Raw genomic sequence first — 27,883 nt, 5'->3', positions numbered from 1 at the left:
CAAGTTTGTATTGGAAGTGTAGATCTACCTCACTGGATGTTTGCCAGGTGGACTGATGTGTTGTCAAGCTTTTCAGTTGTTTTTTTTGGTGTGTGTTGGGATTTGTTTTCTTTTTTAACTGTGTTTTAATAGAGTCTCTTTCCCTTCCCCATGGGCTGAGGAGGAGTTTGGGTCTGTAGATCAGTGTTTGGGGATGGAGAAGCCAGGCAGTGCCATGGGAACAGCTGCTAGAGCCCATTTTGGCTCCTCAACTCCAGATTTTCTCCCAGCCTGGTGGCTTTTGAGGATTGTCCTCCATTTCTCTCTCCTGTTTATGCTCCAGTGTCCCCTCCCCGCTGTCCCAAAGGGAACACTCCAGTCTGCCCCATGCCCAAGTCCTCCCGTTGCCTGCAGGCTGGGATGTTGCACAGGCTCCCAGCAGGCTGGTGCCATGTGGCTGGGGGCTGGAAAGCCAGGATGGGGGTCCCAGCCTGTTCAGGGGGACATGGCAAGAGCAGACAGTGGCCAGGGAGATTGTTGGGATTGAGGATAACCTTCAGTCTCCCCTGCCCTAACTCAGCCTCAAGCAAAGGGCTGGCTGGCTGCCTGTGACCTCCTGGGACAAGGGACCTGGTGCCAAGGTGGACCCAAGTCCAAGGAAGGTGCGGCTGCTTCATCTTTCTTCTCCCTTCCTGGCTTCTCCCAAATGTTGGCACATGATGGCTGGGGGAAACTCTGGATCCCTGGTTTTGGGGCATTAACACTCCACTTTGCAGCCTGGGGGCTGGCTGGAGCCTTCCTGTGCTGGCATGTCAGGACGTGGGTGCTGTTTCTGCTGGTTTTTAGGTAGCAATAGGTTTAGATGTAGAGCAGGGCTGGAGCAGATGGGGAGCACCTACTCCATCCTCACGGATGGGGCTTGCTGAGGCTGCTGGAGCCCAGTGACCCCTCTGAGGCTTTTCTCTGCCCTGTGGCACACAGAGGATGGAGAGCAGCTCCTCCGCTGCCTGCCCTGCTCCGGTAGTTGTAATGGTGAGGTGGTGGTCTCTTCTTGGGAGGGTAGGGGGAAGGACTTTATAAGTTCTTGATTAGCAATGGGATCTGTACAAAACTACTTCAGCAAAACAGCTTTTGTCTGAACGGGGTAAATGCAATAGAGAGCACTGGGCTGCGTGTCTAAGCCTGGGCCTCAGCCCTGCTGCCGCGTTGTTGGGGGCTGTTGGCCTTCCCCTGGCACCTCGGTTGTGGCAGGGAAACTGCTGCCCCCCCTAATCCTGTCTTCAAGAATCGTGTAGGACCTTTCCCCCCCGTTGCCCCCAGTTTAATGGTTTGGTGATTTTTCTGCTAGATGTCTATAGTGTGTGTCGATACCTCTGTGAAGCTTTCCATTTCTTTCAGTATTCTCCTTGATTATTGTTTACAAAAGTAAGTGGAAAAAAAAGAAAAAGGAAAAAAAATATAGCCAAAGCATCTAATAGGTTATGGATGAGGGAGAGAGGATCTCCCCCGTGTACTCTCCCCACATAGAGCTGCAAAGTGCATGAGCTCTGTAACCATCCCTGTCCTAGGCTAAAGCAAATGGCTTAGAGAGAATCACTCAGGTTCCCCCCGGAGCCAGCGTGGTACCGGGATCCAAGAAAACAGGGAGTTTTATCTGTAAAGGGAAGCCACGCTGGAGAAGATGGGATTGATTCCCACCTTATCCTTGCTTTTTCCATGGTGGTTCTTCCTGTATCTTGACAATAATGAATTAAATTGCTGCATCATCACCCCCCCTGCCCATGCTCGGCTCGCAGGCGCTGGGCACTATGCATTTAGGGGCCAGTGAGGCTGCACACTCAGGGTCCTGCTGGAACACGGGAGCGTTTGAATGTATGATGAGGAGAAGACGTCCCTCACGAGAGGGTGTCCCCCTGGTGCAAAAGCCTCGACTCAACACGATTGTCTACGAGGAGACAGAAGAATGTAATAATCCATGTTTACTGCTAGCAACCAAAGCGTGTTTGTGTCAAACTCTTGGGGTTTTATGAAGTGGGGGGGGAGGGAGGGAACAATCGAGGCGGCTGCGTGGGGTTCAGGGGTTACCCTGAGCCGCACCATCCAAAGAGGTTTCCCATTGGAGTCCCTGCAGCGAGTTCCCCAGTTCCTGCTGCTGCAGGTTTTAACCCCTCCGTTCTTTTTATTTTAATTTGGTTTTGTACCAACTATGTAAAATGTGTCGTTTTTATTTTCTTTTCTGGAAAAAAAAAAAATACAAATAATAAAGACCATGGGCAGTGGCTGCTGGTGACGTTCTGTGTGTGGTTACTCTTGTTTCCTTCCTCCTTTGGGGTTGAGGAGCCCAGATCCAAACTGCTGCTAACTGGGCAGAGCAGAGGGGAGCATTGCGAACGGGGATACCCCAACCTGCACCCCATAACCACTATGGCCTTGCCCCATAGACCCTACAACCACCCCAGCCCTACTCTCAGCTTGCAGTGACCTGGGAACACCCCAATCGCCCTGGGACACCCCAACTCTCAGCCTACAGCCCCCCCAATCAACCCAGCCCTGCCATCAACCTGCAGTCACCCAATGCCCTCCACAACCAACCCAACCCTACCAGCCCACAGCACCACATAACCACCCCGGCGCTGCCACTGACCTCCACCCCTCCCATAAGCACCCCAGCGCTGTCAGCCCACAGCCCCCCACCTATAACCGGCTACCCCAAATCCCAGCCCTCCCGCACCCGCCCCGTCCGAGCCTCCTCAGGCGTTTCCCGCCGCCGCCTCACGGTGCCACCGCGCCTGCGCGCCCGCCCGCGCCTCCCGCCCTGCCCCGCCCTGCGGCACGGGCGCCTGCGCGCGCCTCCCGCCCCGGGCGCGGGTGGGTGACGTAGGCGGAAGGGCACGTCACCGTCCGGTGAAGGCTGAGGCAGCGCCGCCGGGAGAGGTAACGGGAGGCGGCGGGACCGGGACCGGGGCTAAGGCCGAGGCCACGGGGAGCGGGGCGGCCCCGCGGTGCGGTGGGAGGTGTCTCCTTCACGCCGCGTGTCACCGCCGGCGGCCGCTTCCCTCCCCTCAGGGAGCCGGGGGAGGCCTGAAGGCCGCCCCGCCACCCCGCCACCCCCAGAGCGGGCGCTCCGCGCGTCCTTCCCCCCCGCTCTCCTCCGCCCCTGCTCGCAGCAGGCGGTCGGTTGGGAGAGCGGCGTGAAGGTCCTGCGCCCACGGGCTGCGCGGGAGCGAGTCGTGTCTCCCCCGTGCTCTGTCCCCGTTGGCGGGCAAGGGGCGCCTGGGTGAAGGGTGTTCTCTAAGGTGGCTGTGAAATGGCGTGTGGAGGGCGGGTTGCTGTTGGCAGCAGTGGAAGAGGAGGTGTTCTCAGCCCCAGTTGGTCAAGGGGAGCGTTAAGAGCTTTAGTAACAGAGCCCAAGGGTCAGCAGTTCTTTGCCTTAATGTTCTGTGGCTGCGCCTGTGGCTGAACATTGCTTCCTGAGGAAAACTGATGCAATCAGTGTAATTTGAATCTGCTTTGGTGCTTAGATGGGTACCAGGTGGCTGGATCTGGACTGTTGCCCCCCCCAGCTCTCTTTTCAAAGCTGCTTTGCCCCCATTCTCTGGGTTCCCAGCTGAGGGAATTGAAGGTTAATGTGGAAGTTCAGCAGATTTGTTAGCTCAAACCAAATCTTGGTATTTGATGTGCAGATAATGTGGTAAAAAACCCCAATATTTTTACAGCTTTGGAGCTTAAAGTCCTCTATTTGTGAAGGAAAAGCAGTATCAGTCGTGACACAAGTGCAGGGCAGTTGGTGATGTAGAAGGTTGCATCATTTGAAGGATTTCCAGCAACTCCAACACAAAAGCACTGAAGGTCAGTTGGTGCTGCTGCCACCCTGTGACGTTCCTGGTGGTTGCCCAAAGTGTGGGTCTGTCCCAACCCACCAGCACCTCAGCTAGAAGATGCGCTATGTGGGTTTTCTGCTTGCTACCAAATTAAAAAGAATCCAGAGAATCCACTTTGCTAACACACAGCTGGAAAATGCCAGAGCTCGTTTCTGAGCTCTCCCATTCTCTGCTTATCAAAGTACTTGCACAGATGATAGAAAGGGCTCTGAAGCAGCTAGTCAGGGCTTGTTTTTCCAGGGTGATGGTTTGTAGTGTTGCTTTGGGCTCAGACAGACTCTTCTGTATCTCTAACCCCTTTATTTTCATCTTCCCCTTGAAGAAGAAAAGGAGCTCTTGGTAAAACATGTCGTGGATCAGAGAGGGCGAGCTGACCATCATAGAGAGGTTTTGTGCCAACATCATTAAGGTAAGGAATTGGTTACCTGTGGTAAGGGACTGGCAGGTTGCTCAGGGTGCAGAGTGGAGCTGCCTCTGTGGCTGCTCTGCTCTAGAAAGGCAGTGTTCTAGCAAGGGTATATGTTGGTGCTGGCACTGGATGTACATCCCTAAGCACTTGAGGACAGAAGGTTGCTTAAGCTTAGCCTTGCAAATGAGCAGGGCTGTAGGCAGTGCTTGCCAATAATGAGCTTACACTGCCAGGCTTCCATGGTATGTGCCCTTGCTGGTGAAGGCAGGGCACAGTAAGAGAAGGGAGAGAAGCAAGATGGGTGGATTAGGAGACTTAAGGAATGAAACGGAGATTCTTTTGATTAGAATAACAACTCACCACTTCCAGGAAAATTCTCTTGCTCAGCAGAGTCTTGAGACTGGTGACAATGTCCTTGTGAAAGGGTCGGTGCAGACCTGGTGGAAAAGAATGCTTGTCTTAACTGGGGGAAGGTCTTATGAATTCTTTTGTTTTCTCTGAAGTTAATTGTGTCTGTGAAAACGCCCTTGTACTCTGAAATAACAAATACTTGCAACAGCAGCAGCATTACCCTGTGTGCACCCCCCCTGTGGCTGCAGAGAGGTAGCTGTGGCACTGCTGCTTACGACAGCTCTCTGTCACACGGCAGAAACAGGGAGGGCTAAGCTGCTGTTCAGTTTAGGCAGACATCAATACCAACATGCTTTTTAGGGAGCCTAAACTGGGGTTAGCAAAGGGGTCATGAGCATTGTGCTCCTTCCAGCTGCAGACCTGAATCTGGGAGGTAACACTGCAATCCTACAAACAGGCAGTGCTGCCAGGAATGGTGGCACTAAACTCTCTGTGGTTCAAGATGCCAGCTGGGCTGTTTGCTTTCTGCTCTGTTGGGTTTCTCCTTCTTTCCCAGGCAGGTCCAATGCCCAAGCATGTGGCCTTCATCATGGATGGCAACCGCCGCTACGCCCGCAAATGCCACGTGGAGAGGCAGCAGGGACACTCGCAAGGCTTCGATAAGCTGGCGCAGGTGAGAGGACATTGGCTGCCTTTGAGTTCTGTGTTGAAAGCTTGAGCCATGTTTACTGGTGTGTTGTGTTCCCTTTCGTCACTGGAGTCAGGCCTGTGCTTGGAGCTGATGTTAGTCATCAGGGTTCCCAACTTTACCTCCTCTCTCTCTGCTATCTTGCAGAGTCATTCTCATGAGCTATTTTTTTCCCCCTCAGTTTTGCACTCGATTCAAATATCCACCTTGCAGATCTTGAGGCTTTTAATTCTGTGAAACAAGTTGAATTTCTTTGAAAAGATTTTGAAAGGTATGGTATGAAATAATTGGTAGCATTATCTACAAGAGGTGCTTTCCCCTGACTGGATTAGTCCCATATCTGTTATGGATTCTCATCCTCAGAAGTGCTGTTTTCCTCCTGTTCTTTACAATGAATCTGAAATTCTCATCAAGTGGGCTTTATTGGCAGCTTCCTGTGGTTGTTTCTTATAATCCATTCTTAGCATAGTGGAAAATAACAGGAAAGCTGTAGCAGTGGAGAAGCTGGGTCTTGCTGACCTGATTGTCTGAGTCTGCTCATCTGGCTTCTATTTTTCACTCTGTTTTGTTGTCTTGCAGACACTGCGGTGGTGTTTAAACCTTGGCATTCGGGAGGTCACTGTTTATGCCTTTAGTATTGAGAACTTTAAGCGCTCCAAGGAGGAGGTGGATGGACTAATGGATTTGGCAAGGCAGAAATTTAGCCGCCTACTGGAAGAACAGTAAGAGTCTTCTCATGTCTGTATCCCACAGGGTGGAACTAAAGCAGAACACGATTAGGAGGTGTTTACAGGGGTGTTACGAGTTGTGGAAATGGATTAAATGAAGGAAGGCGTTCTTCATCTGCAGTTTGGGTTGAGGGGCTCTGCCTACCCGGCTGGAATGTACAGCTCCTGGGTGGGCACAGTCCCTTGCACACTGGGTTTGTGTCTGTATCCTATGGCTCACTGCAACAATCCCATGCAAGCAGCTGGGACAATACAGCTTTTGAATAAGCACAGCACAATTAGGAATTCCTGCTTAGCACTAGATGCTCTGTGCCTTGTTTTCATGAAGTCTCAAAGCCTTCTCTTGAACTCTGTCACAGTATTCTTGGCAGATCAGAGGCAGCTCAGCAACTTGAGTTGGGGTAACCTGAGGCTTCTACGTATGGGCACGCTGTGTGTTAAGTCACTTGTTGGAGTTGGAGAACTTGCTCATGTATTGTGTGTAGATGAAACTAGGAGAGGTCTGGGTGAGCAGGGAGGGGTGTTACAGTGCTGGGTTGCCCAGTAGATCAGTGGATACGTTGATTTCCCCATGTCTGACTGGTGCACAGAAGGGATCCTTATCTGGTCAAAGTAAATTTGAAAGGCAGTGAGGGAGCACAGCTGGAAGAAAAGGAGGGAGAGGATAGCTTGGGTGTGCTGGTAGGAGTTGGGGAGATAAGGCTATGTGAGCACTGCAATACTCTGTGATTCAAAGAGGCCATTTCCCTACTTTCTACCCAATGCAGCCCTTCATCAGGGAGTTTGTAGCAGCAGGAAGCCATAAGATCCCATGGGATGTCCTGTCTGCTCAGAATACTGCTATAGCAGGCATGGATGATTCCGTGCCTCCTCTGATGTTCACTCCACCGCCCTCATTGATACATTCTTTCCTTGCAGCAAAATGTAGCTGTGCCACTCTGGGGGTGACCATTAGTCATCTTAATTTTTGATTAGTTATAGGTGCCAAGAGTCTGTGGTTGTATTCTAAGTTTTCCATATGGATTTTCATAACTTCAGGTAGGAATGCCTAATCTGTGATCATTTTCTAGGCCTTTGCCTAGATTTGTACCTCAGGAACTCGTATGGGGAATGATCTCTTTATGGAACAGTTTGGGATGATCAAACCTAAGGCAGCTTTCCACGCCTGAAAAGCCTGTGGTCATTTTGCCTTTTTCTGATTCTGGGTTTTGCTGAGCTGTGCCTGCTGCTTCCTGTCTTCAGCTGGGTGATGTTACCCAAAGATCTGGCACTTGTGCGGGAGACACTGATCTGTTTTCTGTAGTCCTCACTCTTGTTGTTGGGTGTAGGGAGAACTTGAAGAAACACGGTGTGTGCATCCGTGTCCTTGGGGACCTGCCACTTCTGCCCTTGGATGTTCAGGAGCTGATTGCGCAAGCTGTGCTGGCAACAAGGAACTACAACAAGTAAGTAACACACAGCTTGAAGTAGCTGCTACCTCACATCTTCTACTTGAAGGCTGAGACTTGGCAGACACGCTGCACCTTTTTATTAGCTTTGTCCTACAAGCACATGTGACTGATGTAGATATTCCCTCTGTAGGTCATCTACTGGACCTTCCTTACGTTAGTCTTTCACATCTTTCTCCTCTTTTCAGATGCTTTCTAAATGTTTGCTTTGCATACACATCGAGACATGAAATCAGCAATGCTGTCAGGGAGATGGCATGGGGAGTGGAGCAAGGACTGCTCGAACCCAGGTAACTCTTGTCTTTCTCTGAGAGGTTTCATAGATGAAAAACTGCCTCTCTTCCCACCTACGCTTTGTTACTAACCCCTCAAAAGCCAAGTGGCTTTTAAATAGATCTCATTAAACCAGTATGACTGGAACAAATGACTTAAAGCTACGATGCAATGTTTGGTTTTTATTATGGCAGTTACCGTGGTGATGGATATACAACCAAGACAGAAGAGAAATTAGGTCTGTTTCTTAAGCTAGTTTAAATGTGAAGGCAGATTTTATGCCACAACAATTGGCTGCTTGGCTGGCAGTCTTAGCTATGAGGTCAAACAACAGATGAATCATGAATACTGAACTGTTCCTCCACCCTGGAGGAGATGGAGTAGTTAGTGTTGTGCTCTCTGCTCCAGATGGAAGTCCTCACAGTCTGGTTCCACCACAAGAGCACGGTGGGGGGGATGCTTTGGGGCCTGAAAGAACATTTGAAATAGCCTGTGGAACAGACAGCAGTGTCCATCAGAAGCAAGTTGATGACAGGCTGTGGTACTACTCCACTACCCAGTTTTGATCTGCAGTTTTTGATCCTGTGTTTATAAAAACCCAAAGCCCTCAGTAACTGGGATTTAGTAGTGCCACCTCTGTCGGGTCAGGAAAGTGGTCTCAATAAGATGCCTCTGTCTCTCTTAGTGACGTGTCTGAATCGTTGCTTGATAAGTGTCTGTACACCAACAACTCCCCTGACCCAGACCTGCTGATTCGAACCTCTGGAGAGGTTCGGCTGAGTGATTTCCTGCTCTGGCAGGTAAAGTCTTTGTTTTCTTCTTGACATATTCCATCTTTATATCAGAGTGTTCTGCTGACTTCAGGCATGAGCTGACACGAGGGCTCAGAAACTCTCTCTGCCAGGGGTTAGGTAACTTCTTGGATGGACTGTGAGTGCTGGGGCATCGCTGAGGAACCTGTTTCTTGCAGTTCTGTGATTGCCTAAAATACCTTGCAGCATGAGTCTGACACTGTATCATCCTGAAAACAATAGGAACTCACAGATTAGTCTAGCTGACAGCAGCCAAGGAAATCGTGAATTGCTCATCCTTTGCTCCTCACATTTAGGTAATTCCTCATTTGTTAGTAAATTCCTGGCTTTAACTTAACCTGGCAACGTGTTTGCTGGGATGAGGAAGATTTCTAGGTCCCTGGGAGAGGTGGTTGTCGCATGCCAGCTGGAGGTGTAACCGTATAACATACATGTAAGGTACATGCTTGACTTGTGACGGCTCAGAAGTTTATTTGACTTTCATACCGAAACAAGACCCCAGAAGATGGGTTCTAAGGATGCCATAGTCAAATCAGCAGGACTAGGCTGCTAAGCTCAAACCTAGTAAGTTCTTAATGCATCTAAAGTTCATGTATTTGCAGTTACAGTACCTAAAGCTGCTTCCATTTCTCTCTCCTGTGCTAGGTCATATTGACTTGTTTGTAACTCAGACTTTGCAGGAGAACATCTGAGTTGAGCTGCTTTACTTAAAGCTGATGTTTTGTTTCACATGTACACAGCCAAAACCCAATTGCCTTTAAGCAACCACATCAAATGTTCTTATTCCAAGTGATTTAATTGGCAGGTTCACAGAAGTTGTCTGCCCTGAGTTGTGGTTGCCTTCCAAGGCACCCCCCTCTCCTCCCTGTGGTTTTGGAGGATCTGTCCTCTTGCCGGTGCCGTGGATTACAGCAGGAGCAGCAGAGGAGAATGTGTGCCTGTGCTCCTGCTCTGCCAGCTCACAATGAGAGCATTAGTGCAAATTCCCCTTCACTACCAATTGTGTGTGTCCTGATGGCCCCAAACTAGGAGGAAATTGTGCTTTCTGGCTGATTCTCTGATGCCAAGAAAAATGTCCTGATGGTGGTGATTGTATGGAATTGACACTAAGTTTCTGTAGCATCACAATTTTAAGAGTCATGCAGAGTCCATTTAAGTGTTAGATTCTGTAGTAATGGTCATAGGAACACATTTACCTGAAACTTTGAGGAACCTGGTGGCAAAAATAGGTTTTGAATTTGGAAACTTGAATCATGCAGCATTAGAATCAATTCAGTGCACCTCTTGGGTTCCTTAAGCACTTCAAATGCCATGAGTGGGCAGTAAGGAACATCACAAGATGTCATTTGATTAAATGTCATGTCCTGATCCTCAGTTCATCTGTTACTCCTTTAACTCAGCTTTTGGTAGTCCAGTGTTGCTATTTTAGTTTGGTTATAAGTCTGATGCTTAAACCTTATAAAATACCTCTCTGAAGACCAACACAGCATTAGAAAGAATTCTGCTGGTGTCTTTGCAGGAACGGATGACTGGTGGCCCAGCATTTAAAAACTAACTAGAAAGACTCTACATTGTGTAATTTCAAACTCTCCTGGCCAGTATTTAGTTAATTTTAAATAGAATCTGATAACACAGCTTGGGTAAAATCTTTATGGGAGATCTGGCATCGTTTGACCAACAGAGCTGCACCTTGATGACTTTTCCCTTGCTGGATGACTAAATTGTTGGTGATCTTGCTTTCTGCAGACATCCCATTCATGCCTGGTGTTTCAGTCAGTCTTGTGGCCAGAATATTCCTTTTGGAACTTGTGTGAGGCTATCCTTCGGTTCCAGATGAACTACAGTGCTTTACAGGTAAGGGAGCTGGAGAGGGATAGAAAGCTCAACACGTTACCTGCACAGCAACGTGCTGAAGCTCAGGTGAGAGTGTGCCAGGTGGGAACAGAGGGACTGTTCATTCAGTGTGGTTAATCTTGTTTCAGCAGCAGGTAATGTTGGATGTGTGGCTCTTTGTATCTTAGCATGTGGCCAGACTCCTCTCTTTTGAGGAATACCTAAAATATCTGCAGTCACCACTGTCTCTATTACTCATTGCTCATTCCGCCAGCTGGAAGTATCTGTCTTCACTCCTCAGCTGACAGGACAGAATAAGGAAGCACTCCTGATTTGCTACAGGGTAAAATCAGCCAGTTCAACTCAAACCACTTCATCAGTGGTTTGAGCAGACTGCTGAGTTCCCTGTGGAATGAGCAGGGAGAATCTGCATGCTCTTCCTCCAACTCTGTTGCTTCTAGGCTTGTAACGGGTGGGTTTAGAGTTTCCTTTCTGGGAGCTGAAGTGAGGCTGCCTGCATTGTGAGACTGTGGACAAGTGTCCTCTTTCTGGTGGGTCCAGATGTGCCTACTTGAGGTTGTTCCTATTGCTTGTTGTCACTGTTTTTCTCCTCTTAGATCTGTTGTTGTGAGCTCTCCCTGACCTGGTGCAGATACATCTGGCCAACTTAGTAGTGATTTAATAATCTGGTTATTTTTAAGCAAAACAAGTTTGGGAGCTGGAGCTCTTGATGGGGAAATCTGGGGGGCAGCAGCTGGTAGCACCGAGGCAGCAGTGACTGGCAGGGGGAGGAACTCAGTGTGGTGACTCTTACCTCCTCTGTATCTGGTTGCCCAGTGTGTCTGTTCCTTAATTATTTGGATCCTCTCTTTTTAAAGGCAGGCATTATATTGCCCTTTTCTACCTGCAGGGACCTTGCTCACCTGTGAGAGCTGTCAAAGATTATAGACAGCCATGGTTATGGGTGAATTTAATCAGGTCCACTCAGTCTGGAAGCATCCAAATACTCCACGTCCTTAACCTCTCTTAATTCCTGTTTCTGCCCTTTTCCTACCAGCAACTCATTGTATTAGTACAACTAATGACAATTCACCTTCTGCATGAAGAGAAAAGCAAAAAAGGCAGTAGTGTTTGCCATTGACATCAGCTTGGCCTCTGTCTTGAACAGTGTTGAACAGTAAGGTCACTGTTCTGCCTTTGCTCCTGGTGCTCATTTCTGATGGGTAACAAATGCTGCTTCTGTTCTCAGCTTGTCTCGTCTTTTCTTCGTTCTCATTTGTGGCTCTGTGTGTTCATGCTATGCTATTATCAAGCTTTCTTATTGTCCAGCTTTGTTCTTTGGTCAGTTTTCTTGCTGTAAGATCCACTTTGCAGTATATAAGGCTGCCCTTTTCTCAAGGGATGCAGTCCAGTTGTGCAGAAGGGAGGACATCTCACTCAAAGGAACTGATCAGATTTAGGACCTGGGGGTTTTTTTGCATTTAAATAGATGATCTTGAAATCACACTTGAAAGCCAAAAGTGTCTGGAGCTCCTGAAACAAATTACTTTGGTGGAAGGATTGCTTGTCAGTGAGGATGGTGGGGCTCAGGGGTTGATTTGCTGAGAAACCACAGTATATAGCAGTAGCTGTGTCTGCTTTGGGAGAGTGCTGCTGTGTTCCGGACACTGGAGACGGTTACAGTGTGGATGGGCAGCTGGATGGAAGGTTTAACAAGGTACCTAAAAAAAACCCCAACCACCTTTATTTGCAGGTGTGGACAAAAACTGTCCTCCCTGCATCAACTCACAGCATCACCTTTAGTGGCTATCTTCATTTCCCAGTTAGTCTGCTGCTCAAGGGAGTCTCCTCACTGGTTTTTGGTCCCCACTTAGTCCCAGGATTAGCTGTAACCCACTTTTGATGTGTGGTGGACCCAGGAAGAGGGTCCAGATGTTGGCTGGCAAAGCTGCCCTGTGGAAGGGGTCCTGCCAAGCCTTTTCTGGGGAACAGGCAGAATTTCACTCTGTTCAGGGGTGGAACAGGCTGATGATCTCTGCATTTCAGCTAAGCAGAGCTGCAGCAGTGGAGTGCTATCAATTCAGTGGGCTTTCTGTAGCTAGGGATATTTCTACTCTTGTTCCCAGCACAACAAAAGCTAATTTACAGTGCCAGAGCATAGACTGAGGCATGGGGAAAGTGTGGGGAGGAGTGAGTCAGGCTTTCGTTAGAATAATTCTTTCTTCTTGCTTGTTTGAAAGGCCAGCCCTCCCCGGTGTGTGTGTGTGTCGGGTTGTGTCACAGTGACCAGTTCTATTCCTGTTTTGCTAAAACTGGAGGCTGAATATTCCTGCCTGCGGATGTGTATTTGCTGTTGGAGGCTGCAGGTTATGAAATGTGCAATAAGAAGAAATCCCAAAGTGGTGCTCTGCAAAAATACCTCAAATCCTTGAAGGGTGGGCAAGGATAGCTCCTGCCTCTACCTTTCTCCTGCCCATCCTGCTGGGTCTGGAGCCAGGACATTGTTAGATCACAGGTGTTTGGCAATGCTGAGCCCACTCATGCTTTATGTTGAAGCTCATTTAGCTCAATACTTGGTCATCTGTTCAAAGAATTGCCCCATAAGCGATTGTTCTGAATCCTCTAACCCTTTTCAGCTGCCATGTGAATAGGATCAAAGATTCTGCAATGACACTGGTGAGGATAGATTGTGTGCACGTCCCTGGTTTGAAAGTCCTCTTGTATGCTGCTCCTCTCCGATTCCAGTATCTGAGGGTTTCTTCACAGTCTGTGTGACCTTTAACTGTTTTACCTAGGAACTAATGCTGTGAGCAGACTTGCCTCTTGGGGAGAAGGTCCATGTCCCTGTGTCTCTTAATAACCACTCAAACAGGAGGAGGCACATGCAGAGCCACCCTTCGTTTAACCTGCAGCCTGGTGGCTCAAGCAGAGGCCGTTTCTTCCATAACCTATGCTGCTTGACAACAGACGAGCTAAAAAGTCTGCTAAAGTGCTAACACTCTACTGCTTTTCACTCTAGAAGGCCAGAGACTCCTACATGGAGGAAAGGAGGAGGCAGCAGATGGAAAGGGATCAGGCTTATGTGGCAAAGAAGCTGCAGCAGGAGGGGGTTGCGTCCCACGGAGACTCTCAGCGCCGACGGACACTGTTGCAGAAATGCACCGCCATGAGGGAGGAGAGAATCCAGAGCTTCCTGCAGGCACTGGAGCACAAGAGAGCGGACTTCTTTGAGAGATTGTGTTCGGTGTCCGCATGACACAGGTGCTGGGTTCTTCATGGGAAGACCATTTTAATCTGTGTTAGAGGGAACAGCTGCTGCCCTGAGGAATTCACTCGCTGTGGGGATGCAGGGCTGCTTTAGGACTTGTCCCTGCTGGCCCTGACCAAGGGCAGGGACAGAGAGTACTGTGAACCCTTCTAGTTCTGTGAATGCTGCTGAGGAAGGTAATGCCGTCCTGACTCGCCTCCCTGCCCCTGGTGATGGAGAATGAGCACACCCCATGTATCTCTGCTGCTTGATACTTTGCGGGTCTGGGGGTTTTGGTGCAAGAAGTTAACTGAAATGAGCCTCTAGTTGTGTTTGACTCCTCATGAACTGGCCCAAGCAAACCAACTCAGTCCTGTTAAATCAGTCCAGGCTTCAATTCTTCCCATGGTGAATTTTCTGTGGAGATTCCCTCTGCTGTCCCATAAAGGGAAGCTTGCTTCCTGCAGGCAGAGGATAATTCCTGGTGTAAAAGGGAGCCCTGTGCTAAGCAGTGGCAGGGATATTCCCCACTGCCTACTTTCACTGTGAGAGCATCTTGGCCTTTCCCCACCTTACTCTGCTGGTTTGGATCTGCTCTTGTCTTCCAAAGAGCTAAAGTGAGGTGGTGTCAGCCTTGCTGTAAAGGAAAAAAGATACTCCAAAGTCTTGTGATCCCTTCTGAGCATTGTGTGTTGGGAAAACCCAAACGCCAAAGATGCTGATGTTGAACCAGACTAACTGTGCTTAGCAAAGGCTCCGAGCAGGCAAGGAAGAAAGATTGACTGGGAGTTAACTTCATGCCTCAGAATACAGTACCCAAAACCAACCTCTGCCCCCAGCCAATATGGTTTTGAAGGATTATTTAGCTGATTGTAATGGGAGTGGCCAGAGCAGCTGTGGAGTGTGGTTTGTTCTCAGAGTTCCACTGGCAGGGACATGGGCTAGCTTATTTCCAAGCCCGTATCCACCTCTAATTTCTCCTGGTTTCCGTCCCCATGGTCAAAATAACAGCAAATGTCTTGATTTGTGTTTCTGAGGCACATCCAGGTGCAGCAGTACCAGCTAGTGCTGGATTTCAAGTGTTCTTTTTTACCTCCAGGTGAAAACTAGGAAAATGCAGAGTTGAAAGACTTGTCAGTGCTGCAAACCCAGCACTTTGTGATTGTGAAGAGGATAACTATTGTCAAATTGTGAATAAAGCCTATTCGTACCAAACTTCTTTAAAACCCAAGCTGAACGGCTAAAAGTATGTAGAGCTTCTTATTTTAAAGGTGTGATGAAGTTGGTCTCTGGGTCTGGTGTAATATTGTTTAACCTGTGACAGACTCCTCATCTGATTCCTGTTAGACTGGAAATGATTTGAAGGCTGTGTTCTCTTTACAGTCTGGTGTGAGCAATTTGCTGCTACCCCAAGGCTTGGCTGAGCGAAGCTCCGTGCACGTACCTCCTCTTGTGTAAGTAGCAAACAGTAGCTTGGCTAAAAGCATGTTGAGATGATGGGAGCTGTTGTTTGGAAACTTCTTTTGCTGTTATTTTCCTTTTCTCTGTGTTCACCTTTCAGGAAGCTGTTTGTGGAAATAGTTTGCTCTGCATGAGATGGAGCACTCTGCAGTCTGCTTGGCCAGAGCTGAGAGGCTGTTTTCTACCCAAGAATGTATTTTTACCTTAAAAAAAAAAAAATGGGGTTTGGTTGTGTTATGATGATGTGTGGTGAGGTGACCAAAGCTACAGTGGTGGTTTTCCACACAGCAGTACTACTGCTGCAAGGGTGGGAATCGAAGGATCTGGTTTACAAAAAGCTTGTAGGGGAAGAGTTAGTCCTTTTTATAAAATAGCTGTTGCTGTAGTAGGGGAGGAGAAAAATGTCCTTCACACAGTGGAAAAAGGCTTCTGTTACCTGATGGTTTATCCGACCTGCGTTGGTTAATCCAGTAAAATGTCAGGTCTCTCTTTTAAGCCTTCCTTCATTGGGGTTGGCCATGAGTTACGTGGGCAAACTCTGACTTTCAGGGGCACATCTTTCCAGTGAATCTTGGTGGCAGTTGTGGAAATACCAAAAGGGGGCTGACAGGAAACCCGGAGAGGGGCTTTGGACAAGGGCCTGTAGGGACAGGACAAGGGGAATGGCTTTAACCTGCCAGAGGGGAGATTGAGATGAGCTCTGAGGCAGAAGCTCTTCCCTGTGAGGGTGCTGAGGCGCTGGCACAGGGTGCCCAGAGAAGCTGTGGCTGCCCCATCCCTGGCAGTGTTCAAGGCCAGGTTGGACACAGGGGCTTGGAGCAACCTGCTCTAGTGGAAGGTGTCCCTGCCCGTGGCAGGGGGTTGGAACTGGATGAGCTTTAAGGTCCCTTCAACCCAAACCTGTTGGGATTCTATGAAATAGAGCTACAGACTTATTTCAGGGAGAGTTTAACTTCACTAATTCACGTCTATATGGTGAAGATGTGAAAAATCAGCACAGCCTTTGGGGTCCGATAAAGCCTGAGCCGTAGCGTGGGGAGGGGAGCAAGCTCCTTGGGCTGGATTTCTGGGTGAGGTTCCATTAAAAGGTGAGAAGTTTGGGCACGGTGAAGTGTGCATCTTGAATCTGGCTTTGCAGCAAATGGCTGTGCCCATGTCCCAGCGTGGGACATGGCCCCTTTGGGAAGGAGCCCAACTCTACAAGTGAACGTGAGTAGCAGGCACCTGTTTGAAGTGTTTTAATGTCATTTTCCTGCATTTTGGTTCTTTCTGTCCCTTTCAGCCCTGCCGCCGCCTCTCCCTCGCTCCCGGTCACCCATAACCATCCCCATCTCCCGTTATTTTACAGCAGAAGTGCTACGAGCCGCTCTCCCCGCCCCGCAGGCCGGTGGGGGCCCGGCTCGGGCCGCTCCGTGCCCGCGGCGGTGCTGAACGAACAGCTCCGCTCCCCCCCCGCCGCGGACGGTTCGCAGCTCCCCGCGGAGAACACGGCGGGGGGGTGGGTGGCGGTGGTGGAATATGTGTGTGTGTGGGGTCACCCGTTTTCCCCTCCCCGCAGGCAGCGTCCCGCCGCCCTTTCCCATTGCCGCTTTTTGCCTTTTCCTCCTTATTTTTGCCTGCCCCCCCCCTCCTTTCTCCTCCTTCACCCTCAGCGTTTTCCCGCCCGCGGGAAGGCGGGGGGGGGGTGGGGGGGCGCGCGCCGCCTCCTCAGCGCGTCCCCGTGTCCCCCCCCCCCACCCGCTTCCCTCCCTCCATCATCTTCTCCCATCCCCTCCCTTCCCCGCCTGGCCCCACCCCACGTGACCCTGCCTGTCCAATGGGCGCGCGGGGCGGTGGGGATCCGGCTGGAACCGGTTGGGCCGCGTCCGGCTCTATATAAAACTTTATAAACAGCCGCTCCGCAATCCGTGGGGTCGGTCAGAGAAGCAGCGGAGCCCCCGCCGCCGGCACCACCGCAGCCGACCCGGCCGGGCCCGGCCCCGCCGCGCACCCACACCGCCCGCTCCTTCCCCTTTCCCCCCCCCCACCCCTTCCCTCCTCCTGCTGCCCTCACTTCCCTTCCCTCCCGCTCCTCGCCGCCGCCCCGCACCGAGCGCGCCCGGCCCCCCCCACCCCTTCCCCACCTCTCCGCCCTTCCTCCGCCTTCTCCCTCCGCCCCCTTCACGCCGCGCTCCGCTGTCCCTCACACACACACACAACACGCCCGCACGGAGCCATGCCGAAGAGAAAGGTACGTGGCGCCGCCGGGCCCCTCTCCGCTGGAGGGGCCTACAGTGCCGGTGCCCCCCCTTCCCGTTGCCGCTAGCGCCTGTGGGAGGGGGGGGGCGGGACTACGCGCTCACACACACACACCCCCCCCTCCTTCCTTTCCCGTTTCCCCCTTCCCGTTCGGGGCGGTAACGGTTGCGAGGCCGCAATGGGCTCGGGAGGTGGGGGCGGGGCGGCGGGGAGACCCGTTACCGGCCGCGTCGGGGAGGAGGGGGGGGGACTTAACGGGTGCGGGGGCCTGCGGCGGGGAGGGCCGGGAAAGCGAGGGAGGGGCGCGCCGAGCGGCGCCGGTCCGATCCGGTTGGTTTTGGCGGGAGGTCGGTGTGAGGGGATGAAGGGGCGGGGGGGGGGTGGGGAGGGAGGGAAAGGGCGGGAAGCGGCCGCGCTGCTTTGCCGCCAAAACCGCCGCCCCGCGGGGGCAGCTGTGGGCGGGAGCGGGGCCTCCCTGAAGGGGCAGCGCCGCTTCCCCGCCTGCCCCCACCCCGGGGAGGTGTCCGCTCCCGCCCCAACGTGGGGTGGGTCGCCGAGGGGCCTCCGCCCGGCCCGGGGATCCCGCGGTGGAGGGGCGGCCTCCAGCCCCTCCCCGGATCCCGGGGCCTGGTACCTTCCGGGAGCGGGGAGGAGGGGGGGAAAACGTTTCCTTTTTGGATGGGGAGGGTTAAAAATCGCGGCCGGTGCAGGGCTGGGGGCTGGGAGTGCCTCTCCTGAACTTGTCGGTACTTCTGTTCACGTCCTAGGCTGAAGGAGATACCAAGGGCGATAAGGCCAAAGTTAAGGATGAGGTAAGAAGTTCCAATATTAGAGGAAAGTTGGGTCATAAAGTGTTTACATTGGGAGAGGAAGTTTAACTTTGTCGGAATAAAGAAGTGGGGAGCAGGGGGAGGCTTGGGCTTGGTGGGTTCTGATTCTTCAAAGGATTAACTCTCTTTTGGCCTTAACCATGAAAAAATCTACTTTATTATTGTCAGCTATTAGCAGTGATTCAACTGGGACAGTCTCCCTGTTTCTTGAGAACGGGGCAAAAAGGGAACTAAAAACTTAAACTATTTTGGGATTTTACTACTTTGAAATGAGAGTTACTGTATAAGTTCTCGAGAGCTCATATTCCACCACATTAAATTCAATCATTTTCCTTTTCAAACAGCCACAACGGAGATCAGCGAGGTTATCTGCTGTGAGTATTCTCTTGTTGAGCAGAGATGTCCCGACATTGAGTAGATTTAAGCTCGCTATTAGGTACTGCATCTGTGTGAGGTATTCTGGAGAGACGCATTGTTCGGTTGAAAGAAAGTTACTGGCTTAACAAACTGCCCCATTGTGTGGTGCTGTGGGAGCAGGAGAATAATTGACAAACCAAGTAAGTGCTCCAAGTTAAAGTGGTTTGATTTGCTTTCCTAATGCTAAACGATTGGGGTTGAATGTTTTAAAAACAAGTAGCGTGTTTCTCTTAAAAAAACTTGACTAATCCAAGGGGGTTTTCTCACTTACAGAAGCCTGCTCCTCCCAAGCCAGAGCCTAAACCTAAAAAGGCAGCTCCAAAGGTAAGTTGTGGCAGTGTGATTATTGAGAGGTACATGGGTTGTGAGGGTTAGATTTGTCCAATAGTAACTAACAAAACTATAGTATATATAGTGATGGGGTTGAGCTGCATCATCACTTCTAGAAACTTGCACTGAAAACTTTGGAACTGTATGAAATTGGCATTAAAAATACCAGAGGGAAGACTCTTTGCAGTTGTCAGTGTCTTAAAAGCACACGCAGTTGTGTTCTTTTCAGGCCAACATCCAGGGTTGGTTTTTACCATTGTAGTTGTTGGACTCTTGTGGCTCAGTGCCTGTCACTATAACAACGTACCTCATCTTCCCTTTACAGAAGAGTGAGAAGTTGCCCAAGGGAAAGAAGGGGAAGGGTGATGCTGGCAAGGAGGGAAACAACCCTGCAGAAAATGGAGATGCCAAAACAGACCAGGTATAACAGCGGGTCTCACATCAGCTGTCACACACAGACGGGTCTTTGCTTGCGCTAAGAAATGGTCACTTGATTATTTGGACCTGTTGCTTCTGACACTAACACCACATCTAGAGGTGGGGGTGTTGCTTGGAGGGTAAAGAGTTCAAGTTGTCTGTTTGCCAGTTGAACTTGCTACGTGAAAATGACTGTTCTGTCTTGGTCTGAAAAGGGGTAATAAAGCAACTCCACGTTGCCTTTTAGGGTACCTCGAATGTTAGATTTCATTTCGTTAACAATCAGAGCGGTGCAGCCTAGATACAATTCCCTCTGTCCAGAGAATTGCTCTTCAGAAGAGCAAGTCACCAGCTGATGGTGCGAGTGCACGGTGTGTATTGACTGGTTCCCTTTCTCTTCCAGGCACAGAAAGCTGAAGGTGCTGGTGAAGCCAAGTAAAATGTGTGAATTTTTGATAACTGTGTACTTCTGGTGACTGTACAGTTTGAAATACTATTTTTTATCAAGTTTTATAACAATGCAGAATTTTGTTTTACTTTTTTTTAAGCTATGTTGTTAGCACACAGACCGCTTCGTTGTTGTGTTTGGGGGGGGGGGGTGGGAGGGGGTGGGAACAGTGGGGACAAATGTCACTTAGTCTATTTCTCAGAACCTAAATTTTAATAAGAAAAAGTTCTCCCCGTCTCCCAGTTTTTTTTGGAAGAAGGGCTCTTCCTCAATAGAGGAGGAAGAGATTCCTTCATGCTGCACATGTGTTAAGCTCTGTGAAGTGCATCCGAGTGAACATCAAAGCTCCCAAGATGCCCGTTGCCCGCTTCCGAACAGCAGTTTGTAGATCCCTTTGTGTTTCCTTTGGTGTCCGCGTTGTTTGCCCAGACCCATCGCTCCGAAACAACGGCAAAACTGGCATTTTGGGACTTGCCACCCAGTGTAGTGTCAGGGTGTGTAGGTCGGGGTACAACAGCTCTGCCAGGAGCTGCGCTTCCTCTTTTATATTGTGGATCTTCAGATTAAGAAACCTGCATTTTAAGTTTTGTTTTCCTCTCAAAAGTCAGGGTAGGTTTGTGAAGAGTTGTTAAACAACATGCTAAATGTGAAAGTGTCCACCCTCACTCTAAACTTTTCCCTCTACCGAGTATGAAATGAAGATTCTTCGGTTTTATAGCAACTTTTACGTTCTGGTAGTCCATGGAGGGAGGGGAGTTCGACAGTTGTTGTAAAATGTTGCAGATTGTAGCCCATGTCCTGCCTAAATTACCATGATTGTTTATGAAAAGTACCTTTAATAAAGCTGGATACGGTTTGGCTTGGACTGTTCTCAATGCCTTTCTAATTCCTCTTTGCTTTTATTTCATCTCTGATGTGGTTAACATCAGAAGAATACTTGCTGTGTACGTGGTTGTACTTACGCAACGCTTTGCTAATGGCCAGTAATTTGTTTTAAGCATCTTTAATTCAGATAATTAATTTGGGCTTAAGTGAAAGGCAACATTTTCCTTACTGAAACACTAGATCGCTGCAGGATGTTTTGAGACTTACTGGGAGGCCCAGAACGGAGCACGTAAGTGAATCTACCAAGATAAATGATCTTCGTTAATGTCTAAAAAGTAGCACTACACAAAATGGGGAAAAACACAGCAACCTTGCAGTTGCTGCAGCCAAAAAGGAATTGGGGGTATGCTTTTCTTGGTGGTGGAACCAGAACTAGCTCCCTACTGGTGATGATGTGTTAGATTTCTGCACTTAAGCTTGAATATTGTTGCTTCTGCTAATGAAATACAGACTTTGCTGTGGTAGTGACTAAGGAGGAAACAAGATTTGTGGAGTAAAAATGCACCATTTTTATTGTCACTACTTGTACGATAGAGCAGAGCCAAACCAAAAGCCCTGATGTGTCAGTGTCTCCTGCAGTCACTTTTTAGATGTATTTTTTTCCATCCTTGCCTGGTCTTTTCTGGGATTTCAGTGTCTGTTCTTGAGGAAGTTCAGTGACCTGTTTGAACCTGTGCTGTTTTCAGAGGGAATCCAATGAAAAGGAACAGGGCAGAGTGTCACAGCCAGAAAACCTCAGTGTCCAGAGTGCTCGAAGTAGCCTAGAAACCAGCCAGTTTGAGCTGTACTGATGTGAACTGCTTTCCATCTCACCTTATTGTAGCTGGTACGTCTTGTATTCACTTTAGCAAGTGTAAGAAAAACCATGATGAATAATCTTGTGTGTACCCCACCCAGAAGTGGCAGCTTAGAAACGGCCAACAGCAATCCCAGCTGCTTGCTTGAGCAACCAGTGATGGACAACTGTGGCTGCCAAAAGGCCACGGCTCCCCGGGAGTGGACCAGGCAATGTTGTTGCTGTCCAGGGCCTTCTAGAGATGCAGGTTGTGAGAAGTCCCAGGGGTTGAGATGTGGGGGCAAAGTGTGTCCTGGAGTTGGGAGAAAGGCTGTTGGGAAACCGAGATGTTGCTCTGTGTTGCTCCACCTCATCCCATGGAAGAGCCACCTTGTAGGGAGCATGAATGGTTTAGGCACCAGAGTGAGAGGGGTTGTTGGTGGGTTTGAGCTCTGCATCTCCAGTGAGTCTGAATTCTGAACTACCAGAGGGAGCTGAGCCTTGAGGCTGTGGAATGATCCAAGACTTGGGGACAAGCTGGGTGACACTGTGATCTTTAGGTGTTTTAAATCAGAACGTTTGTAGAGCCACATGTTGTTGGGCTCCTAGAAAGAGAGTGACGAGTTGCCAATGGATGGGGTTTGGAAAGGGTTGCCACTGGCCATGCTGCCAGCTGGAATGCCATGGTGTTCCCCGCGAACAACTCTGTGGTTGGAAGGCCTCTTCATCCCCTAGTCATTAAATCAAGTACTGCTACTGAAGTGTAATTGCAGGGTTGCTGTTTGCTGAAGAACTTAGTGCTTAACTACTACTTAATCTTTTCAGTGCCTGGAAGTCTAGCACCGTGCGGTGCTGTCCTGTACAGGATGTCTTCTCCAGCCCAGCAGGAACATGAGTGCTTTACGTGGTAACTGCCACGTAAGTCTCTCTGTAGTTACTGCACCATGTCTTTTACTGCTAACAGGGAACTTCCAAACCTCGCTACGTCTCGGCTGTACTGAATTGACTGCTTTAATGTCTTTGCCATGCGTGTTAATTCATGCTGATACCGTAATATGCTTTGGAAAGTGTACTGATCCTTTCGATTTTGCTACAAAATGGTATTTTTCCTTAATCCTGGTCTGGAATCTCCTTGTTGGTCAGAACATCCCTTCTCCTCCATGTATGTAGAAGTCACTAGAGCAGCTTTAACCCGTGTGGATGATCCAAGGTGGGGGTTCTGCCTGTCTCTGCTCTGCCCTGAAGTGACACATATTGAGTGCTGCAAGGGCTGAAGTTCTTCCACATCCAAGGTGTTTCCTGCTGGACGTGCCCCTGTGCTGGAATTCTTGGCCTGTTGGGCTTGACTTGACATGCAGGGCTCACCTATGTCTCCTGAAGCAAATAGAGGGTAAAGGATGCTAAAGACAATAAATCCAACTAATTAGTTCTGTAAATTAAAAGCTAAAGAGCAGACAAGGCTGTGCTGCAATCCGTGCATGTTTAGTGGTTAGAATAGCCACAAATCTGCATCTCCAGCTGCCAGAATGCCTGAAGCTAAAAATAAGCTTTTCTGTTAAATTGTAATCATTTTACATGGAAAATTGTCTCCGTGTATCTGCTGGGAATGTGATTTATGTTGCTGGGTGCATTTGAAAAGCCAGCCTGTCAGGTGGTCTTTACATTAGCATGTGCTTTGTCCTGTCTGTTTGAGCTTACAAAAACTGGAGACCGTCAGTGTGCGATGGAAACAAAGCTAACCTGAAAAACTACCCAAGGACCTCCTGTTGAAGGGTACCAGTGCTATGCAGTGACGTGCAATTATTTTCCAGCTTAAGAGGCAGAGAGCATCCTATTCTAAATCGAGCTGAGGATTTGAGCATTTAGAAAAACTCCCGGGAATGCACGAAACCAGTTCCTGCTTGCAGCTGATCGTTGGGAAAGACCATGGATTGCACTAGCTTCATGTGAAAACACAAGTACCAGATGTGCAGACAAACAGTAGTCAGAGCTCAGCTGTGTTCTGGAGCTTTTCTCAAGGATCCTCCTTAGGAATCTGTGGTAGAAGACATCATCCTCCATTTTTTTTGTCCTCTCTTCTTCAATACTTCTCCAGTGCTCGTATCATAAGGACCAGCAATGATATTCTGAAAGGGAAAGGAAGCTGGATCCTGGTAGTGTTTGGAAAGCTCTATTGCTTCCTTTTTTGCTGGTTACTGTACACCTTGCAAGCTGTGCCAGGCTCTCAGGCAGTGCTGGGTACAGCAGATGAGTCCTGCACTTAAATAAGACACAAAAGCTTTTTGTCTTTCTACTAATTACCCCAGTTCTGAACACTTGCTGTCAATTGACATGATAATTTTTCTTGTTCTGCTGTCTGATATCTTTCCCACCTTCGTTTTCTCCATCTTGCAGAAAAACTTGACTTTCACAAGAGATGTACAAAGAACTAGAAGTCTGATGCAATATGTCAGGGGAATCTGTTGCTCGGAGTTGCAGCTGCAAAGGGAAACAGCCACATCCAGGATCCAGAGTCACTACTGGCAACACAAATGAGTAGCTTCAGTGTTCCTTATCAGGCCTCAAAGACGTAGTCGTGTACCAGTATGGTTTAAATCTGTGCAGAATGGCTGGCTGTGCTACTAAACTGTTTCTCAGTTTATTAATTTCAGCACAAATTGCCTGGGAAATAGACCCAAACTGCTGTTAGCATTTATTTGCCTTTTAATAGGTGAGATTGCAAAGAGTGGCCAACTTCTTACCAGTGCTGAAACCTTTGGCAGGCTTCCAGTGAGCCTGCGGATGATTCTTGTTTTCCGAACACTTCAGACTTTTGCTGGGGTCTTAAGAACATTTAGATTATGGAGAAATGATAAAGGAAAGTCTCTGGACTCCCCCAAAGCAGTGATGATTAAAACCAAGTAGAAGTTAATGTGAGCTAGTTGCTGGCCAGTGGGTCACTTACCTTAATCAGAACCACCTTTCCCCTGACTGTGTTTTTGCTTTCAAGTTAAAGTGGTTTGGCCTAAAAACTCCATGAGAACAAGTGAACTAGATCGTGTTGGGAGGACTCCCCAACAATGACACACTCCTGTCCCTGCTCCTTCCTGTGCAATGCCCTTGGATTAACAGGTTTGAGATTCAGGATAATTTCCTCCTGCAGCAGTTTTCATCTTGCATTCCTGGAGCTCAATTATAGCTGGAAAAAGTGACAGTATGCTCCTCCTGCCAGCCGAGCCCTGCCATGGGTGGTATGGAAAGGAACAAGGAAGGAAAAGGGACTGAATTTCAGGGAGTGCACCTGGTGAATATTGAGTTCCAGGATCATGTATGGCAGAAGAATTGCCTAGCTTGATGGCACAGGGATTTCATTGTTCCTAAATCATCCCAGATATGCTAATACCATGCCCAGGGACTAATAGTGCTGACTAATTTCTGAGAAATGGGTCCTTGTCCTGCAGTTTGGAGGGATGAAATGGAGCTAGAGTTAAACTCACAATTTACAATGTGAGCCCATCATTTGCAAGGGATGGGAAGGAGGTTGCACAGGGGGAGGTGATTCCAAGTAAAGTTTGACTGAGGCTAATGAGGAGAAGATACTGACTAATAGAGAGCTTTAGTAAGCGGGCATTAGGAAGGCTTCTGATGTGAAAGGTGGGCCTCTTTTAAAAACTCCCCTATTTTGACAATCTTTTTGGTTTTTAACCATCTCCTTGCAAAGGGAATTTTTAGGGTGCCAGAAAATCCATGGTGTGGCAGAAGAAACAGCAGAAGAAAACATTAGGGAAAACTTCCTAAATGTGAGATCTGTTACAATGCATTAAAGCCTCCAAACAAGAACATTTTATTGCCTTCAGTACATAAAACCAACTTGGAGAAAGTACTAAGGGAAGGTAGAAGGATGATCCTGCAGTGGCTGCAGGTGTGTAACATCTTGCTCCACCTTCCAGAGCACCTGCATGTGCTTTGGAAGGAGACTTTGCATTTTACTATCAGATACTTAACCCCCCAAACTTTCTAGGTTTCCCCTTTTAGACAGATCTGAGAGTGGATTTCATTTTATCTTACTCAGTTATCCCACTGAGTTTACTTTGGGATTTTTAACATGTTTCCCTCCGGGCAATAGCTCTCCCCTGCTCTCCAGCTTTTTGGTTGCTGTTGCTGTGCAGAGGTGAGTGTATATGGCAATTGTGAAGCAAGTCAGGAGTTACTATTAGATTGCTAATAATCTAGTTATAGTAGATTACTATTTCAGCAGTGCCCAGACAGGAGATTTTGTTTGCCTTTATTCTAATAAAGTGGTATCTTGGTGCTTATTGTTGCTGCAAATACGTGTTATCTCACTATAAGAACCCAATGTACATATATTAGAGGTTCTGAGTCTAGCCTGAGGGCTGATGGTAAACTTAGGCAATTAAATTGCTTTTTCTCCTAATTTCCTTCTTCCTGGAGATAATACTTGAGATTATTACTATGTTGTGGGTGTTTGGTGAATGGGTTTTGTTGGACTGCAGCCTGGTTTGAGATGCCCGGGTTTCCCTGCCACGCCACGCTCCGGTGTTGGCAAGCCCTGCAGGAATCAAGGGAGGAAAATTCCACTGATGCTGAGTCAATTGCAGAAAACCCTCCATGGTTTCCAAAGGCAGCTGGATCTGAGGCACGTTGGCAAGGAAAGGCTGGATTTGGCAACCTCGTGGTATCTCCTTGCCACAGCCCAGTGGACTCCGGGATTTGTGTAGTGCCGTTTATCTCATTAACACCGCTTTGATGAGCAGCCTATTCCTTCCCTTCGCCACACGGTGGTACCAGGAAACACAGAATCGGTGCTTGGAAGCCAACAAATGGCAGGCAGCGTCCAAATGCAGCACAAGCTGCCTGTTAGCAAACTTGGGAGCCTGGTTTATCACAGTCTGATGTGTGGTGTTTGCTTTTAGAAAGCGGGAGAAGCGCTCCTCCAGCAACCTCCATGTCCCTGCAGTTCTGCCACCCTCAGAGGATCAGCATTCCACAAACAGTAACCTCCTGAGCAGTGTGAGACCCTCTGAGCCTCTCTCATGTATCTTCACAATCCCAGCATGCGAGTGCTTTCCAGTTGTGTTGTGATTTTGCTTGAAATCCGGGCAGAGTGCTCAATTCATCATCAGTTTCCAGGCATTGCTGACATCTCACAGGAACCCTGGTGGTATAGCAGGCCTTTGAACTTAGGCTTCCCAAATTCTATTTTAAGAATCAGTGGACCATTCCTTTTCTTCCTGAGGCACTTACTGCAGCTGCTGTGGCACATGTCCTGAAAGTTTAAGCCTAAACTATTGCTGCTGCTATCCATCTTATCTGTCCTCAACTGCGGAAGGGATACTTTATCCTAAACCCAGATTGAAATAGGTGTTGTGTAAGCTCAGTCTGCTAGCCAGCAACTTCTATCAGCATTGCATTTGTTAAGCGTCACAGAATGCCATCCTATAGTGTGTATTGGGCTGAAGCAATGCCATCAATTGCAGAGAGCTGTTTTTCCTTCACTTTTTCCATTATGAAATACCTTAGTCATTGGGTTATCTCCTTCTAACACATGCTTGCCATATTTACCTTTAGCAAGGAGCAGTGTGTCAAGTTGGAAAGGAAGTGGCTGCTTCCCAGAGCTGACAAGATTGCATGTGAAGCACTTGACACCCTCGTGATACTTCCTTGAAGTAAGTGGATGCAAACCAGAAAGATGAGCTCCTGGTAAGCCAAACTCATTCCTTTTCTCCAGTTCTCAGTACCTGCTTGGGGTGGGGATTTATGCATTCATTGGATGAAGCGGACAAAACACCACCCAGAATTACAGGGAAGAGGCAGAGTTTTCCACTCACGAGTGGAAATGCTGTGGCATGGAGATGTAGCAAGCTTTGAAACCAAAAGTTTCAGGGACATCTGAGTGTGCACTGTACTGAAAAACATGATGTAGATTTCATTCACACGTCTCCATTACACAGCCCCTGTCACCATGCCCCACTACCTCCTAGATAACAACCCTGCAGTGATTATTCAGTGATTAGCAAAATGAGCAGACCAGGGCTCTTATCTGTTTGCGTGGTAATGCTTTGGGAGTTTGGTTTATTGATTAACTCAGCAAATGAACAATTTCTCTCAGCAAAGCAAGAAGGAGCCAGCCTTAAGCTGAGTTTATGGTTTGTGTTTGGGGAAGAAAACAATTGGGGGTAGGGATACTGATGGCCCCTTTCCTCCTGCCATTCATGGAGCCCCACAGCCCCCTGAGCGAGGTCTCTGGAGTGTCCTGACCCCAGCTAGGTTATACCCTATACAGTGCCTGGCTTGCACACGTGAGTAAACAGATTGTTTAAGATAAAACAGCCCAATGTCATGCCAAGGTCCTTCTCGTGTGCTGTGTGCTCAGCACCGCCTTTGTGCCCTCGCTGCCTTTGTGCACCAGAGCGGTGAGAAGCACAGCGATAGA

At 48.8% G+C, this 27,883-nt stretch overlaps 2 protein-coding genes across 6 annotated transcripts; both read left to right on the top strand.

Annotated features, from left to right (window-relative positions):
- The first annotated feature begins 2,827 nt into the window (after positions 1–2,827).
- On the top strand, positions 2,828–15,338 carry DHDDS (dehydrodolichyl diphosphate synthase subunit). Of its 5 annotated transcripts, XR_003994076.1 has the most exons (10): positions 3,265–4,269; positions 5,177–5,293; positions 5,888–6,030; positions 7,365–7,481; positions 7,673–7,774; positions 8,443–8,557; positions 10,316–10,423; positions 13,422–13,663; positions 15,033–15,103; positions 15,211–15,338. XR_003994076.1 is itself a non-coding variant. In XM_030503690.2 (9 exons), exons 2-9 carry the CDS (start codon positions 4,207–4,209, stop codon positions 13,656–13,658), a joined length of 1,002 nt encoding a protein of 333 aa, XP_030359550.1. In that variant the 5' UTR covers positions 2,828–2,913; positions 4,183–4,206; the 3' UTR covers positions 13,659–14,908. The 5 variants fall into 5 exon arrangements, 4 of the variants coding, with proteins under 4 accessions (XP_030359550.1, XP_030359552.1, XP_030359551.1 ...); XM_030503690.2 differs by lacking the exons at positions 15,033–15,103; positions 15,211–15,338 and adding an exon at positions 2,828–2,913 and having other exon boundaries at positions 4,183–4,269; positions 13,422–14,908; XM_030503692.2 differs by lacking the exons at positions 15,033–15,103; positions 15,211–15,338 and adding an exon at positions 2,857–2,913 and having other exon boundaries at positions 4,186–4,269; positions 13,422–14,908.
- Positions 15,339–16,877: 1,539 nt separating this feature from the next.
- HMGN2 (high mobility group nucleosomal binding domain 2) lies at positions 16,878–20,660 on the top strand. The gene is made up of 6 exons (XM_030503687.1): positions 16,878–17,340; positions 18,116–18,160; positions 18,523–18,552; positions 18,869–18,919; positions 19,251–19,346; positions 19,746–20,660. Exons 1-6 carry the CDS (start codon positions 17,326–17,328, stop codon positions 19,779–19,781), a joined length of 273 nt encoding a protein of 90 aa, XP_030359547.1. The 5' UTR covers positions 16,878–17,325; the 3' UTR covers positions 19,782–20,660.
- The last annotated feature ends 7,223 nt before the right edge of the window (positions 20,661–27,883 follow it).

The sequence above is a fragment of the Strigops habroptila genome, chromosome 12 (assembly GCF_004027225.2).
Source record: "Strigops habroptila isolate Jane chromosome 12, bStrHab1.2.pri, whole genome shotgun sequence".
Classification (NCBI taxonomy): Eukaryota; Metazoa; Chordata; class Aves; order Psittaciformes; family Psittacidae; genus Strigops; species Strigops habroptila.
The sequence above is the reverse complement of the archived record's forward strand: the minus strand, read 5'-3'. Positions and strand labels throughout refer to the sequence as shown.

What these genes read in the sequence shown, in the direction of transcription:
- DHDDS (XM_030503690.2), top strand. Translation starts at nt 4,207, where the DNA reads ATGTCGTGGATCAGAGAGGGCGAGCTGACCATCATAGAGAGGTTTTGT. An exon ending in GCTTCGATAAGCTGGCGCAG is followed by an intron (nt 5,294 to 5,887) that starts GTGAGAGGACAT and finishes GTTGTCTTGCAG; the next exon opens with ACACTGCGGTGGTGTTTAAA. An exon ending in CAAGGACTGCTCGAACCCAG is followed by an intron (nt 7,775 to 8,442) that starts GTAACTCTTGTC and finishes TGTCTCTCTTAG; the next exon opens with TGACGTGTCTGAATCGTTGC.
- HMGN2 (XM_030503687.1), top strand. An exon ending in GATCAGCGAGGTTATCTGCT is followed by an intron (nt 18,553 to 18,868) that starts GTGAGTATTCTC and finishes TCTCACTTACAG; the next exon opens with AAGCCTGCTCCTCCCAAGCC. An exon ending in CTAAAAAGGCAGCTCCAAAG is followed by an intron (nt 18,920 to 19,250) that starts GTAAGTTGTGGC and finishes TTCCCTTTACAG; the next exon opens with AAGAGTGAGAAGTTGCCCAA.